Source organism: Microcaecilia unicolor, chromosome 9 (assembly GCF_901765095.1).
Source record: "Microcaecilia unicolor chromosome 9, aMicUni1.1, whole genome shotgun sequence".
Classification (NCBI taxonomy): Eukaryota; Metazoa; Chordata; class Amphibia; order Gymnophiona; family Siphonopidae; genus Microcaecilia; species Microcaecilia unicolor.
The window spans coordinates 172,305,276-172,319,656 of NC_044039.1; the positions used below are offsets into that span (position 1 = coordinate 172,305,276).

The window sequence follows — 14,381 nt, forward strand, 5'->3', positions numbered from 1 at the left end:
ATAAGCAGGAGTAAACATTGAGATAAAATAGTATCCTCATCAGACCAAAGCCAAGTCTTGGTGAGGAAAAAGATATTATGAGGATAAGGGGAAATTAAATCATGGGCAAGCACTGCCTTAGGTCAAAGTGACCGACAGTTCAAAAGTAGTAAGTAAAGGACAATCAGATGCATCATAGAGCAAATAGGTGAAGAAAACTTTGAAGATAAAGTAAGACATGAAGTAAGGACTCTAATTAGATGAAACAGAGGGATCAAGATTAGGTTTCTTCAAAATGGGGCAAACAACTGCATTTTTCCAAGATGGGAAAACAAAGCCAGTGGACAAGCTATGTGTATCATAGAAAGAGAGGAAGCATGCATGTTTCGGAATCATCAACTATGGCGAAGGAATAAGATCTAGAATGCAAGCAGTCTTCCTAAAGGAGCTAATCAATTTAGTAAACTTTGTGAGGGAGGATATCTTGAAAATCTGACTGGCTGGTGTTCCAAAACCCCTTCTCATACACCACTGTTGTAACCACTGGGCTATGCCCTGATCCTTAAGCTGTAACATCCTCCTCGGTCCTTATTGAACTCCAGAAGGAAGACCTCAGATCACCAAAAACTGTACTTACCAACAGCACACTATTCACTTCTCTAGACTTGTGTATGTAGCAAGAAACAGATATCGGTCAGCATTAAGCTAAACCTTAACTGGCCAAGATGATTAATGCCGTTGTATCACTCCATGGTGCGACTGCACCTCGAGTATTGTGTCCAATTCTGGTCGCCGCATCTCAAAAAAGATATAAAGGAATTAGAAAAGGTGCAGAGAAGGGCGACGAAAATGATAAAGGGAATGGAACAACTTCCCTATGAGGAAAGGCTGAGAAGGTTAGGGCTCTTCAGCTTGGAGAAAAGGCGGCTGAGGGGTGATATGATAGAAGTCTACAAGATAATGAGCGGAGTAGAGCGGACAGATGTGAAGCGTTTGTTTACACTTTCAAACAACAACAAAACCAGGGGACCCAAGATGAAGCTAGAATATGGTAGATTTAAAACAAATAGGAGAAAGTTTTTCTTTACTCAGCGTGTAGTTAGACTCTGGAACTCGTTGCCAGAGAATGTAGTGACAGCAGCTGGCCTTATGGAATTTAAAGGGGGGTTGGACAGATTTCTGAGGGAAAAGTCCATTGAACATTATTAATTTTTTTTTTTTGGGGGGGGGGGGGGGGTTCTTGAAGCCTGGCTTGGCCGCTGTCGGAGACAGGATGCTGGGCTTGATGGACCCTTGGTCTTTTCCCAGTATGGGCTTCTTATGTACTTATGTACTAAGATTTATTTTTTGTAGATGTTTTGGAAAGGAACCCCCCCTTTTTACCGCAGCTTGGTAAAAGGACCCCTTAATGTTTACATTATTTTTACCAAAAAATGCATGCCTAGAAATATGACTATAATTTTTTTTTATTTTTTGAAATAATTACTATTCAAACAAATTTCTTTAAAAAATTTTATTGTGATTATTTATGCCTCTTTCTTTATAAGGGTAGAAATTTAAACATTTTTATTTGTTAATCTTTTATTTACAATCATCCCAGATTAATACTGTCATCTTAGCATACAATGAGCAAGAAAAGTAAATCATATTCACAGAATATACAGTCACGTGCATTAAAAATGTAGTCTGTTTTAGGAAAGTGGAATGGATACTGTCCCATTGGCACGACTTCTACTCCTTGAATACAGACTGGACTCTGTTGTGTCTTCTCCATGTTCTTCGGTTTTCTTTTCCTTTAAGTTATTGATGAACCTCAAGGTTATTTCATCCCATTCCTCAGGCAGAAGCATCAACAAAAATCCAATGCAAATGATTATGGTAGCTGCCAGCCGCACTACACTGAATATCACCTCATGCTTCAGAAGATCAACAGCTGTGAAATAAGAAAGTCAGTAAGTTCAGTTGTAAACTTTTATTTACATATGCTGGGGTCCATATTCAGCCATGTGAGGAACTTAGAAATTGAAACATCTAACTTAAGATGTTTTCAAATTATATGTACATTCAACAAAGCTATTTGGTTAGGTGGCACCTCTGACTAGCCATAGGTGGAGGGTAATTCTATAAGGGAGAACCTAGATTTAGGCACTAGGAAAGTGCCTATTTGAAACCTGCTCCATAAAGAAAAGTAGATGCCTACTTTCCTTTATAGAACACTAGCATAAGTGACAGAAAACGTGCCTATATTTAAAGTGTGAACAATTGTGATAGCCATAAAGCTGGTGTAAGTTCTTGTGCTCAGATTGTAAAACGTTTTGTGGAGATTATAAGATTTTATAATTTAAACACAAGTATGTGCCCCACTCATGCTACACCCAAACTGCACCCATATGAACACCTACCTACAACATATGCACCACCATCATATCTACACATGTATTTACAGTATACAGCTTAGCTGGAAACAGCTCATTTACATATGTGTTCACAAACATGCATAAATGACTGGAGTACTGGCATTTATTCATGTTCTCACTGCCTAAAACTATGTGGAAATGTTGCCTAAGTGGGAAGACCAAGTGGGTGCCTATTTTGGGCCATATTTACAAAAACAAATAGACACCAATGTGTCTTTATAAAATACTAGCACATATCCTACAGTACTGCACAAGGGTGAAGATCTAGCAGCAACGGCACTAGTCCTATCGTCGGCACCAGTTGACCACCTACAGATAAGTGATTTTGTCTGTATATCATTAAAGGTTCAAAATCTGTGGCCCAATGTAGTAGTCTTAGATGTTAGGAGGTAGGCAGGACCAGTGCTATGATGGTTGGATGCTGTGGGCCGACTCCATAACATATGGTATATGGCACACGAGCAAGTTCTGAGCACTGCATATTAAAAAAATATATATAAAAAATACATAGGACACATAATATAGGAATATATACCGGTGGAATTGTTGGCATTATTGATTTACCACACCAGCTTGAAACGTAGAGATCCCTAAGTATTGCACTAGTTAAAATTTAATGCCAAGAAGTGTAGAGTGATGCACTTGGGATGTAGAAACCCAAAAGAGAGATACTGAATAGGAGGGGAGAGATTAGTAAGCTCGACTGAGGAGAAAGACCTTGGGGTGTTGGTGTCTGAGGATCTAAAGGTGAAGAATAATGCGACAAGGCGACAGCCGTGGCCAGAAGGATGCTAGGCTGCATAGAGAAGGGCATAACCAGCAGAAGAAAGGAGGTGTTGATGCCCCTCTACAAGTCGTTGGTGAGGCCCCACTTGGAGTATTGTGTTCAGTTTTGGAGGCTGTATCTTGCTAAAGATTAAAAAGACTGGAAGCGGTGCAAAGAAAAGCTACAAAAATGGTATGGGATTTGCATTGCAAACAGTACGAGACTTGCTGACCTGAACATGTATACCTTGGAGGAAAGGAGAAACAGGGGTGATATGACACAGATGTTCAAATATTTGAAAGGTATTAATCCGCAAATGAACCTTTTTCGGAGATGGGAAGGCGGTAGAACTAGAGGACATGAATTGAGGTTGAAGGGGGGCAGACTCAGGACTAATGTCAGAAAGTATTTTTGCACGGAGAGGGTGATGGATATGTGGAATGCCCTCCCGCGAGAGGTGGTGGAAATGAAAACGGTAATGGAATTCAAACATGCGTGGGATAAATACAAAGGAATCTTGTTTAGAAGGAATGGGTCCGTGGAATCTTAGTGAAGATTGGGTGGCAACACCGGTAATTGGGAAACAAAATGGGTGCTGGGTAGACTTCTACGGTCTACGCCCTGATCGTGACTGAATAGATAGGGATGGGCTGAAGTGTACATTTTAAGGGGCTTTGATGTTAGCATCAGAACTTAGTACAAGAACAGTGCTGGGCAGACTTCTACGGTCTGTGCCCTGAGAAAGGCAAGGACAAATCAAACTTGGGTATACATATAAAGTATCATATACCATGTAAATGTGTTTATCTTGTTGGGCAGACTAGATGGACTGTACAGGTCTTTATCTGCCGTCATTTACTATGTTACTTCCCCACTGTTCAGACATTCCTGCAGGGTTCTGCAGAGGATGGCTTCACCTGGCAGGGCTTTGGATTTCCTGCCAGCCAGTGCAGAATATCCAGTGGATCCTGACCAGTGGTGCTATTTGGTTAGCAGCAATATTCAGGCAGCAGAAGAGAGGGCGTCAGAAGCGCAGTGGATGAAGCACAGCAGAAAAAAGCACAATGGACGCCAAGAATGGGTTGAAGGAACTATTTTATTAGAAGACCCAACATAGGCCATGTTTTGGTAATTTGCTTGCATCATGGGCCAGTTTTATAAATGTTCCAATATATAAGTAATCGATGCACTTAGGTAAATAATATTATTCAATGTGTACAAATATATGTAGAAAAGTTACTCGCTTCACTCACAGTCTAAAGATGCCGTGTATACATAAGAGTCAATTCAGCAGATTTGTTCAGGCTGCGATTGAACTGAACGAGTCTGCTACATTGACTCTTATGTATACACAGCATCTTTTAGACTGTGAGTGAAGTGGGTAACTTTTCTGCATTTATTTGTACACATTGGATGACATTATTTACCTAGGTTCATCGATTGCATACATGTTGGAACATTTATAAAACTGGCCCCTCATGCAAGCAAACTGCTGAAACACTGCCCGTACTGGGTCTTCTAATAAAATAGTTCCTTCAGACAATTCTTGGGACCCACTGTGCTTTTTTTTTAGCAGCAATATTTGGGCAGCTAACTGGATGACATAAGGATAGTCTTTTTGCTATCTTAACTTTATCTGGATAGTTATCCGCTGCAGACTGAATATCCTTGCTGCCTGCAAAACCTCCAGCTCCATCCAAGCCCCACCCCAGGGCCTTCTTAGCACGCTCTGGATAGTGCTGAGGCAGTCAGAAGAAATATTCATCAGCACTATCCAGTTAATGCCACTGAATATTTCACTGGCTGGCACTTATCTGGTTATTAGCACATGCCAACTGAATAAGTACCTTTGAATATTGGCCCTGTTATGTTTTTATTTTCAGAGAAGATGATTTTACCTGCATTTCCAGGAACACTGAGCACTGTCCCAATAGAAATCAGTATTGGATACGTTAGCACAACACCAACATTTACCAGTATGTTAAAAGCTGTAGAAGAACACAAAACAAGCTATTTAAAACAAAATTGTATTAGAGATGAAGCATTAAAGGCTTGGAATAAATTAATTTAATGTATGGACATTTAATTGAATATTTGACTGTCATAAATTATACATTCACTAGCCTTTAAGCTCAAATTTAATCATAGAATTCAGCAAAAAAGAAGTGCTTGATCCTATTGCAAATACATGCCTCTCTGCTAAAAGAAACATTTCCTCAAATGATATTGATTTATCAATTATCTTAGGGGCCCTTTTACTAAGCCACAGCAAAATCTGGGTTTAGCGTGTCCTAATGAGGAACTTTCCTACATGCTAAGCCCATTTTTACTAAATCACCAAAAAAGGGCTTTTTTATTTTTGCAGGTCCCATTCTAATTTTTCTATTAGCATGCGACACTTGCAAAAAATTAATGCGAGAGCACTTACTTGCCACTTCCTATTTAGGGGAAGCTAAGTGCTCCCGCATTAACCAGTTAGCGTTTGCTAATGTGAACGCCCAAGCTGGTTAGCACTTGCACATCCATTTCATGCCTATGACACGCCCAATCCAAAAAATATTTTTTAAAATAAATAGCGCGCAATAGCATTTGCTAAGAGGCAAACTACTGTAAAAACTTCATCATGTCTTGAGGTAAGCCATTTTCCCCAAGTTAAGTGCATGCTTAACGTAGTTGAGTAAAAGGGCCTCTTAAATAGTTGCAGAATAATTCTAAGTTGGCCACGTTTATTTGGTTTAAATGAAAGGCTACCACACTGTAATGTTTAGTTCAACTTAATTTAAAATGGTATTTATAGCTCGATTCTATCATGCACAATTTGAAACTGGTTACAACAACATAAAACAAACAACAATTACAATCAAAATCTGCTTAACAATTAGCTCTAACTAGCACAGATAGTAAGTATGGCTTAGTAAATGGGTTTGATTAGAGGATTTTGTGAATTACAATTGGGCATTCACTGACATTTGATTTTGTATTTGTTTAAAACACAAGCACCATTTTGTGATTACCTACTGTCATCAGCTACATGGAAGAATTAAAAGTCAAATGATATTTTTCTATTTCCCTGTGCTGCTCATGGCTGCCATATGCCATATGCTTATATTACAGAATTATACCCTGAAGAGGCTAATTGTGGTGAAACAGTGGCCATTGCTGGTACTGCAGCACTGGGCAATTTTGCACTTTGGGTTCTAGTGGCCCTTTTAGTAAGTCGCATGTTAATTTGGAGTTATCTCCTGGTTACTGCATGGCCCTTGCAGTAATTTCATTTTTGACATGCATTTTTTTCTGGTGCACAGCAAAAATCGGGCGGTAATCGTCATTCTACGCATGTAGACGGTTACTGCGTGAGACCTTACTGCTAAGTCAATGGCTGGCAGTAAGGTCTCAGACGCAAAATGGATGCGCTCCAATTTTTTTATTTTGCCACACGTCCATTTTCAGCAAAAATTTAAAAAGGCCTTTTTTACAGGTGCGATGAAAAATGGATCTGCGCGCGCCCAAAACAAGCACCTACACTAGCGCAGCTCATTTTTTGGCGTACCTTAGTAAAAGGGCCCTAAGCATTTAGAAGACACAGATGTATGAATTTATGCAGATAAGTGTACTGTTCAATTTTTGTGGTGATGGTGCATTTAAAGGAGGTTTTATGGCCACTTATGTTATATTGGTCACACTGTTATCTTGTATGGGTGTGATTTTATGTTGATGTCTTTTTTCCTCCTTTAAACATAACATTTTGCATTCAGTAGGTAATATATGATTTCCTCAACTACCTCCATCTATCACATCCCCCACACTTTCCCTATAAAATTTACTGCTATTCTACGGCAGCATGATAGGCACAACTCCCTTCTACATCTGATAAAACAATCAAATTTTCGACTTCCTGCAAAAGACAACATGATTCCTTTCACATCTAAAAATTTTCAACAATTCATTCCATTCCTGAAGAGCAAGCCCTTTCAAAGTCTTGACCTTTATAGCAACTAGCATACATTCTCTCATGGCTGGAATGGTTAGCAGCACATCCTTTTCTGATCTCAGGGCTGACAGGAAACAAACACATATATTTATGAAAGTAAGCATCCCCTCCTCCACATAAGTTACAAGCATTAACTAGTGGTTTAAAGCAGATTCTAGAGTACACCAGCAACCAATACAAACAGGGACAGTGCTTGTGTTTGCAGGCTCATGTGCAGACTCATTGCAGGGCCTTATTTGCATAAGTACCTAGGGGCTGAAAAGCAGGGCAGAAATGTGGTATCATGTGTTGGAAAACACAGTCGCTCAATGGTAGGGCCAGCCATGAATGTATATCTATAGAGCAAGAGCATAGCCCTTGTCCACGGTCAAGCATTTTAAATTCATGTTTCCACAGTGTTTTCAACTAATTACAACCTAGCCTTCAACTGCTTTGTGCCCCCCTCCACCTGTGCACACAGATTATCCTTCCAAGAAGCGTGGATTCCATGGCCATGTGTGCCGGGCACATGCAGTCCCTCGCTAACATTGGATATGTTCTTGGATTATATTACTGCAGTGTGTTTGAGCACTAATCCAATTTTTTGGATAGATGTCATACAGCGTGATCCAGGACCCCTGATGAAGGCTTGTTAGCTGAAACGTAGACCGTGTATGGTCCACCGTTCTACTACACATTGTTTAGCTCTATTATTGGGACTGTGAATTTGTCAGTAACGACTTTGTGGATATTGCTCTTGGAACAGCTGTTTGATCATTTTCACTCTTTGTTGTGTTTACCATCAGTACTATATAAAACAGATTGCAAAAATGGGAGATTGTTCAGGAAGAAGTAATCTGCCTCAAATTTACTTCATTTTTTTGGAATGAAGGATATGGGTATATTTACAAAATATCAGTAGGAGCGATGATGAGAAAGTGAGTGGTGAGTTTACAGACTGCATTACTTGTCTGAAAGACGTCACTTCTGATGGTCCTCTAAAAAGTATATAAAACACTATAAAATTAAAAATATTAAAAATGTAAAAGCTCTAGGGTTTATGAACATTTATATTCATTGTGAAAATACTATGTGAACATTGCTCCAGATGTTTGAAATGTGGTCTGGAAGTTGCATGAGCTAGGATTTGATTTAGTTGATTATCAGGCTTATTTTCAAAAGAGAAGGGCGCCCATCTTTTGACACAAATCGCAAGATGGGCGTCCTTCTCACAGGGTCACCCAAATCGGCATAATCGAAAGCCGATTTTGGGCATCCTCAACTGCTTTCCGTCGCAGGGATGACCAAAGTTCCCAGGGGCGTGTCGGAAACAAAGCGAAGGTGGGACTGGGGCGTGCTTAAAACATGGGCGTCCTCGGCCGATAATGGAAAAAAGAAGAGTGTCCCTGGCGAACACGTGGACGACTTTACTTGGTCCTTTTTTTTTTTACGACCAAGCCACAAAAATGTGTCCTAAATGACCAGATGACCACTGGAAGGAATCGGGGATGACCTCCCCTTACTCCCCCAGTGGTTATTAACCCCCTCCCACCCTAAAACAAATGTTTAAATATTTTTGCCAGCCTCTATGCCAGCCTCAAATATCATACCCAGCTCCATGACAGCAGTATGCAGGTCCCTGGAACAGTTTTAGTGGGTACTGCAGTGCACTTCAGGCAGGCGGACCCAGGCCCATCCCCCCTTACCTGTTACACGTGTGCTGGTAAATGTGAGCCCTCCAAAACCCACCACAAATCCACATCTAGGTGCCCCCCTTCATCCCTAAGGGCTATGGTAGTGGTGTACAGTTGTGGGGAGTGGGTTTTGGGGTGGGGGGTTGAGGGGCTCAGCACACAAGGTAAGGGAGCTATGCACCAGGGAGCTTTTTTTGAAATCCACTGTAGTGCCCCCTAGGGTGCTCGGTTGGTGTCCTGGCATGTGAGGGGGACCAGTGCACTATGAATGCTGGCTCCTCCCATGATCAAATGGCTTGGATTTGGTCGTTTCTGAGATGGGCGTCCTTGGTTTCCATTATCGCCGAAAATCAAGGACGACCATCTCTAAGGTTGACCTAAATGTTAAGATTTGGGCGTCCCCGACTGTATTATTGAAACGAAAGATGGACACCCATCTTGTTTCGATAATATGGGTTTCCCCGTCCCTTCGCGAGGACGTCCTCAGGAAAACTTGGGTGCCCTGTTCGATTATGCCCCTCTATGTTATCCCCTCATGTTGAATTATAGCCCATTAAAGTGATTTATCGAGCTGTCGGGCTCTGTCTGGCTCAAGATGGCCCATTACAAGTTGGAGATGTTTGGATAGTCAGATGATCAAACATCAAAATTAGTCCAGCAATCAGCATTGTTGGAAGAAGACTTGTCAAACTCTCCTTTGCTTCTTGGGGAGAATTGGAAAATCTTAGCAAACGTTTGACTTTTAAGCAGAGTTGCATGGTGTTACACTTGCACATGACCCCTAGAAGGCTAAGACTTCAGAAAGCACCCATATAGTCACTTAAGATGATGTGTATCTCCAAGCGGAATGCCATCTTAAACAGATGCAATCTTGATCTGATGTTATTGATAGTAGAAACAACGTTACAGGTTGAGCAAGAATTAAAAAAAAAGAAAGCGGAAGAATTCTTGACAACTTTACAGCAGCATTCATCAATTGATGATTAAAATAAAATGCACACACAGCTTTCAATTAAGTTACAATGATTTAGAGAACCTATATGAGATGAGAATTTAAAAAATTTAAAAGAGAAGGATTATCAAGGAAATTGTGTTTATGTGTGGATGTATAACAAGAGACTGTCTAAAACTACAGCACAAATGGTGCTTGACGGCTCTCTAAGTGATTCAGATTCAAGTGTAGAGGACAATCAGTCAGCTGTGAGTAAAGCATCCGTTTTTTAGACAACAAGCGTCCATATGGCTGGAAACTAGGCAACCAAAAAGTGAGTTTTCACAATTAAGGCATTCAGAGTAATCTAGGCAATCATCCCAATTGTGGCAATCTGACCAGGGCATGAACAGTGCAGGATCAGCAATTGTGAATATCTCGGATGCAGTTTGAAGAAAGGTCAAAGGGAAGTACTTGAGCTTGGATTGGGATTTGTCCCCACAGTGATGTATGCTGCATTAAAACTCGTGTTGCATTATTCAGTTTTTTTAAGAAATTGCAGTTGACATCATTCTTTGCTATCTATCCACCATCAATGAATATGTCTATTATGTAATCTAAATGGATTTAGGAATCGTTGAGCAACAGATGAACTTGTGCTATACATATTCTAATATGACTCCTATTCAAAGATAAGCACTTAATGATCTGCACTCCAATATGAATTTGATGATACTACGAGCTGACAAGGGAGGAGCGATTACAGTTTGGCCAGCTGAAGTAAGATAGAGGGACCCATCAGCTGGCAGACGTAACTGCTTATCAGAAACTTTCAACTGATCCTACTTCAGAATTACAAACCACGATTAGACAGTTAACTGCTGACGCCTGAGACAGTCATACTTACGTCTAAAAAAGAGTCATTTTTGTGTACAGAATGTCCCATTACTACCCGGATCTATTTTCTACCTAAGATTTGATTTAGTCAAATTTACTTCAGGCAGGTATCTTATTTGCCGAATATGTAACACATTCTGGAAAGAGTTTTGAACCATTGCCATGGTTATCGAAGAATCCATGATAACCCCTAGACTACGGATATTTTTACTGTCTTTCAGCCAGGAGAAGTTAGTTTCCTGGATAAAGGATAGTGAAAAAACAGTTGCCAGCAAAGCTGGGCATATTTTTTCTGTGCTCAGTTGTCAGCATTTGAAATTGGTGCTCATTTTCAAAACAAATGGACACTTCAAAATGCATTTTAAAAAAATGTCCATCTGCTAAAAACATTCAAATTCTGATTATGGAAAGTCAGAGTTTGAATGTTTCACACTGCAGTTGATCAAACTAGTAAGGAGGCGTATTGTGGGTGTGTTTTGGGTGGGACAAGGGAGGGTCCAAAAATAGGCCATTCAACAGCGATTTTCGAATGGGACATTTTTATCTGGACCTGTTTCAGTCACATCCACATTACAAAAATGTGCTCTTATTGAGTAGCTGACTACTGGAGGGATTAAAGCATGACCACTCCTTAATCCTCTAGTGCAGCCATTCCCAACCCAGTCCTCGGTTCATACCTAGTCCCACTGGATTTTCAGGATATCCACAATGAATATTCATGAATTAGATTTATATGCAATTGAGGCAGTGCATGCAAATCTATCTCATGCATATTCATTGTGGATATCCTGAAAGCATAATGAGACTAGGTGTGCCCTGAGGACTGGGCTGGGAATGGCTGGGGTAGTGGTTGCTGTTCCCCTCCTTCTCCCCTTAAAGAAAAACCAGAAGGGAAACCAGGCTCTATGTAAGCTGCAGGCATTTCTGAATAAAGCATCAAGCAGCTCAGGTGAGTAGCATAATGGTTATTGCAGTGGATTGTAAATCAAGGGCTTTAGGTTCAAATCCCACTTTAACACCATTAATTTTGTTTTCTGGGACTCCCTCCAGGAACAGAAAAATACTTACTGTACCTAAAGATATAAGCCACCCGCAAGCCTGAAGGCTATTGTACATTCAGGTACAGCAGGAATTTTTCTGGTCCAGGAGGGATCATATTTACCAAAAAAAAAAAAGTTACAGTAGGATTTGAGCCTGTGTCCCTTGGTTTACAGTCCACTGCACTAACCAGTAGGCTACTCCTCTGTTCTGCAAGGACATCTATGTGGTCATTTTAATAAGAATGCTGCCAGACGGCCCTATGCCTTGTTTTCCCTATTTGTAAAATGGTTGTTCAGAATGGACATCTCCAGTATAAGGAAGTTTTTCTCAAGTATTTTTGAACAGGAAATCTGGACGTCTTTCCTGTCTAAAAATTGCTGTGAGATGGACATCTTTTTTAGGCGTTATGAGCAGGCCGTCCCAATTCTGACTTGGACTTGTCTTGTCCATTGAGTTTGCAGGAATATAGCCCAGATACACCCAAACTTATTATTTGATTGGATTAGATTGATAATCCACCTTTAACAAACAAGTTGCATAAAAGTGGATCACAAGTTTAAAGACAGTTTGCTATCAAATATATTTTAACAAAACATTCAGGAAGGAAGTTAATGTCTTTTGACTGAGTTTTAAGGAACAAAGCTGGGCACTTTCCCTTGCTCTTAAGCCCCAAAGATCTCCGAGCTACTTAGGGGGGGGGGGGGAGTTATCAAGCTGTGTTATGGCTCTAACATTATTTGCCCCATAATGTGTGTTAAAGGGCACTAAAATAGGGTGCAGTGCCGTAATGAATGTTTTTTAAAGTAGTGTGGGATAAATAGTAATGATATGTAAAACATGCAAATGCATGTAACACAGCTCTTTACTATACAAACTCTAGAGTTATAGCTGGAAAGATATCCCCAGCTGGAATTATTTTACTGTCCCTGGCACATCAGACCACACAGCGATGGCTTAATGCTCCCAGGCTGCATCTTAAAGGGGCTGGTCACAGTTACTCTAGGGGTCCCCAAAGCCCCCTCCCACCAAGCACAAATCCTGTCCTGAGCCACCTTCCTAATCAAAGCCCCCAATAAAAACCCATGATCCTGAAGGGTCCCCCAAGTCTAAGGCCCACAGAGGACCCCCACATGTCATAAGACCTTCATCTGCAAGGCCTCTTTCCCTCCCAAAGGACAACCCCCTCCCCGGGCCTACTTTTCACAATTCTTGGTCCTTAGTGGGGTCAGGCAGGAGCAACCCCAAGTTGCTCCTCCCCTTCCTGGCACCAACGCACAAAAAGGCACCGGCAACCTCTAATGGTAGTCCCATAGTATTACCGCTTGGGGGTCAGGTTTCCATATAAGATCCTTCTTCTCTTCTACCAAGTTTTATTCCATTTCATTAAATTTTTGAAGAGTGATTTTGCCCCCCAGACACACGGACAGTCCGAGATTCTCAACCCTTTTCATTTCCAACTTCCGTTGGGTTGGAAAGAATAAAAATTAATGTAAAATGAAGCATTTTCAGAAATTCTCTTTGTGTATGTAACAGTTACAAGGTCCTATTTATGTATTTAGTCAGTGGTCCTTTTACTAAGCTGCAGTAAAAATAAGCTAAACTTAGCCTTTTTCACTGTGCTAATGCTATTTTTACCACAGCCATAAAACCCCCAATTTTCTGTTTTTTTTTTCCATTAATGGCCATGTGCTAATGTTAAGGCAAAAACAGCAAGTAAATAATTAAACTCCAGTGAGTGTTTTCAAAAACAGGTGCTCAGCTACCTGTGCAATACAAGCACAATTTTGCTCGGGAGCTTCTTCACACAAGTCTAGAGGTGTGTTAGCCGTGTTAGTCCACTCTTAAAGGTAATCAATAGAAATCAAACAAAATTAAAACATGGAAAAGAAAATAAGATGATACCTTTTTTATTGGACATAACTTAATACATTTCTTGATTAGCTTTCGAAGGTTGCCCTTCTTCATCAGATCAGAAATAAGCAAATGTGTTAGCTGACAGTGTATATATCAGTCCCTCATAGATGGTCTAGCAGGGTGGGTAGGAGATGTGTATGGGGACTTCAAAGCATTCCATAGTCTAGCAGGATGTTTGTGGGGAGGGGAGGGAAGGGGAGGGGAGGAGAGGGTGAGAAGCAGTGAAATACAACTTATGGTTTATAGTGGGCTAGAAAACCCAGATCCTTGTTAAGTCCTGTCCGTTGGGTGTCAAAATATTCAATCATTCTGACTTCAAAGGTTTTACGTTCCTGAATTGTTTTAAAGTTACCTTTCAGTATTCTCACTGTGAAATCACTGGTACAGTGTTCTGGTTCTGTAAAGTGCTGTCCCACCGGGGTTGGGGCCCTACTGGCAGTATTGTTCATGTGATGTCTATGTAAATTGAATCTTGTCTTAAGCATCTGGCCTGTTTCTCCAATATAACAACCTTCGTTGCATTTTTTACACTGAATGATATATACCACATTGGAAGATGAGCACGTGAAAGATTCCTTTATGTTGAATATCTTTCCTTTGTGCATGACTGTGGGGTCCTGTGAAATGTTTTGGCATAGTTTGCAGCTAGATATATTACAAGGACGTGTGCCTTTCTGTTCACTTTCAGTCTGTGTTGGCAGTTTACTTCTGATAAGCTTGTGTTTTAAGTTGGGTGGCTGTCTGAAGGCCAGTACTGGTGGGGATGGGAATA

At 40.6% G+C, this 14,381-nt stretch overlaps 1 protein-coding gene across 3 annotated transcripts in view; it reads right to left on the reverse strand.

Moving 5' to 3' along the window:
- Nucleotides 1–1,564: 1,564 nt before the first annotated feature.
- The window catches only part of SLC35F4 (solute carrier family 35 member F4), a 195,684-nt gene continuing 182,867 nt past the window's right edge, over nt 1,565–14,381 (reverse strand). For all 3 annotated transcript variants that reach the window (XM_030214667.1, XM_030214666.1, XM_030214665.1), the window contains 2 exons: nt 5,061–5,150; nt 1,565–1,912 (listed from right to left, as the gene is read on the reverse strand). In XM_030214667.1, coding sequence (XP_030070527.1) covers nt 1,671–1,912; nt 5,061–5,150 — 332 coding nt within the window. In that variant the 3' untranslated portion in view covers nt 1,565–1,670. The remainder of the gene's footprint in view (nt 1,913–5,060; nt 5,151–14,381) is intronic.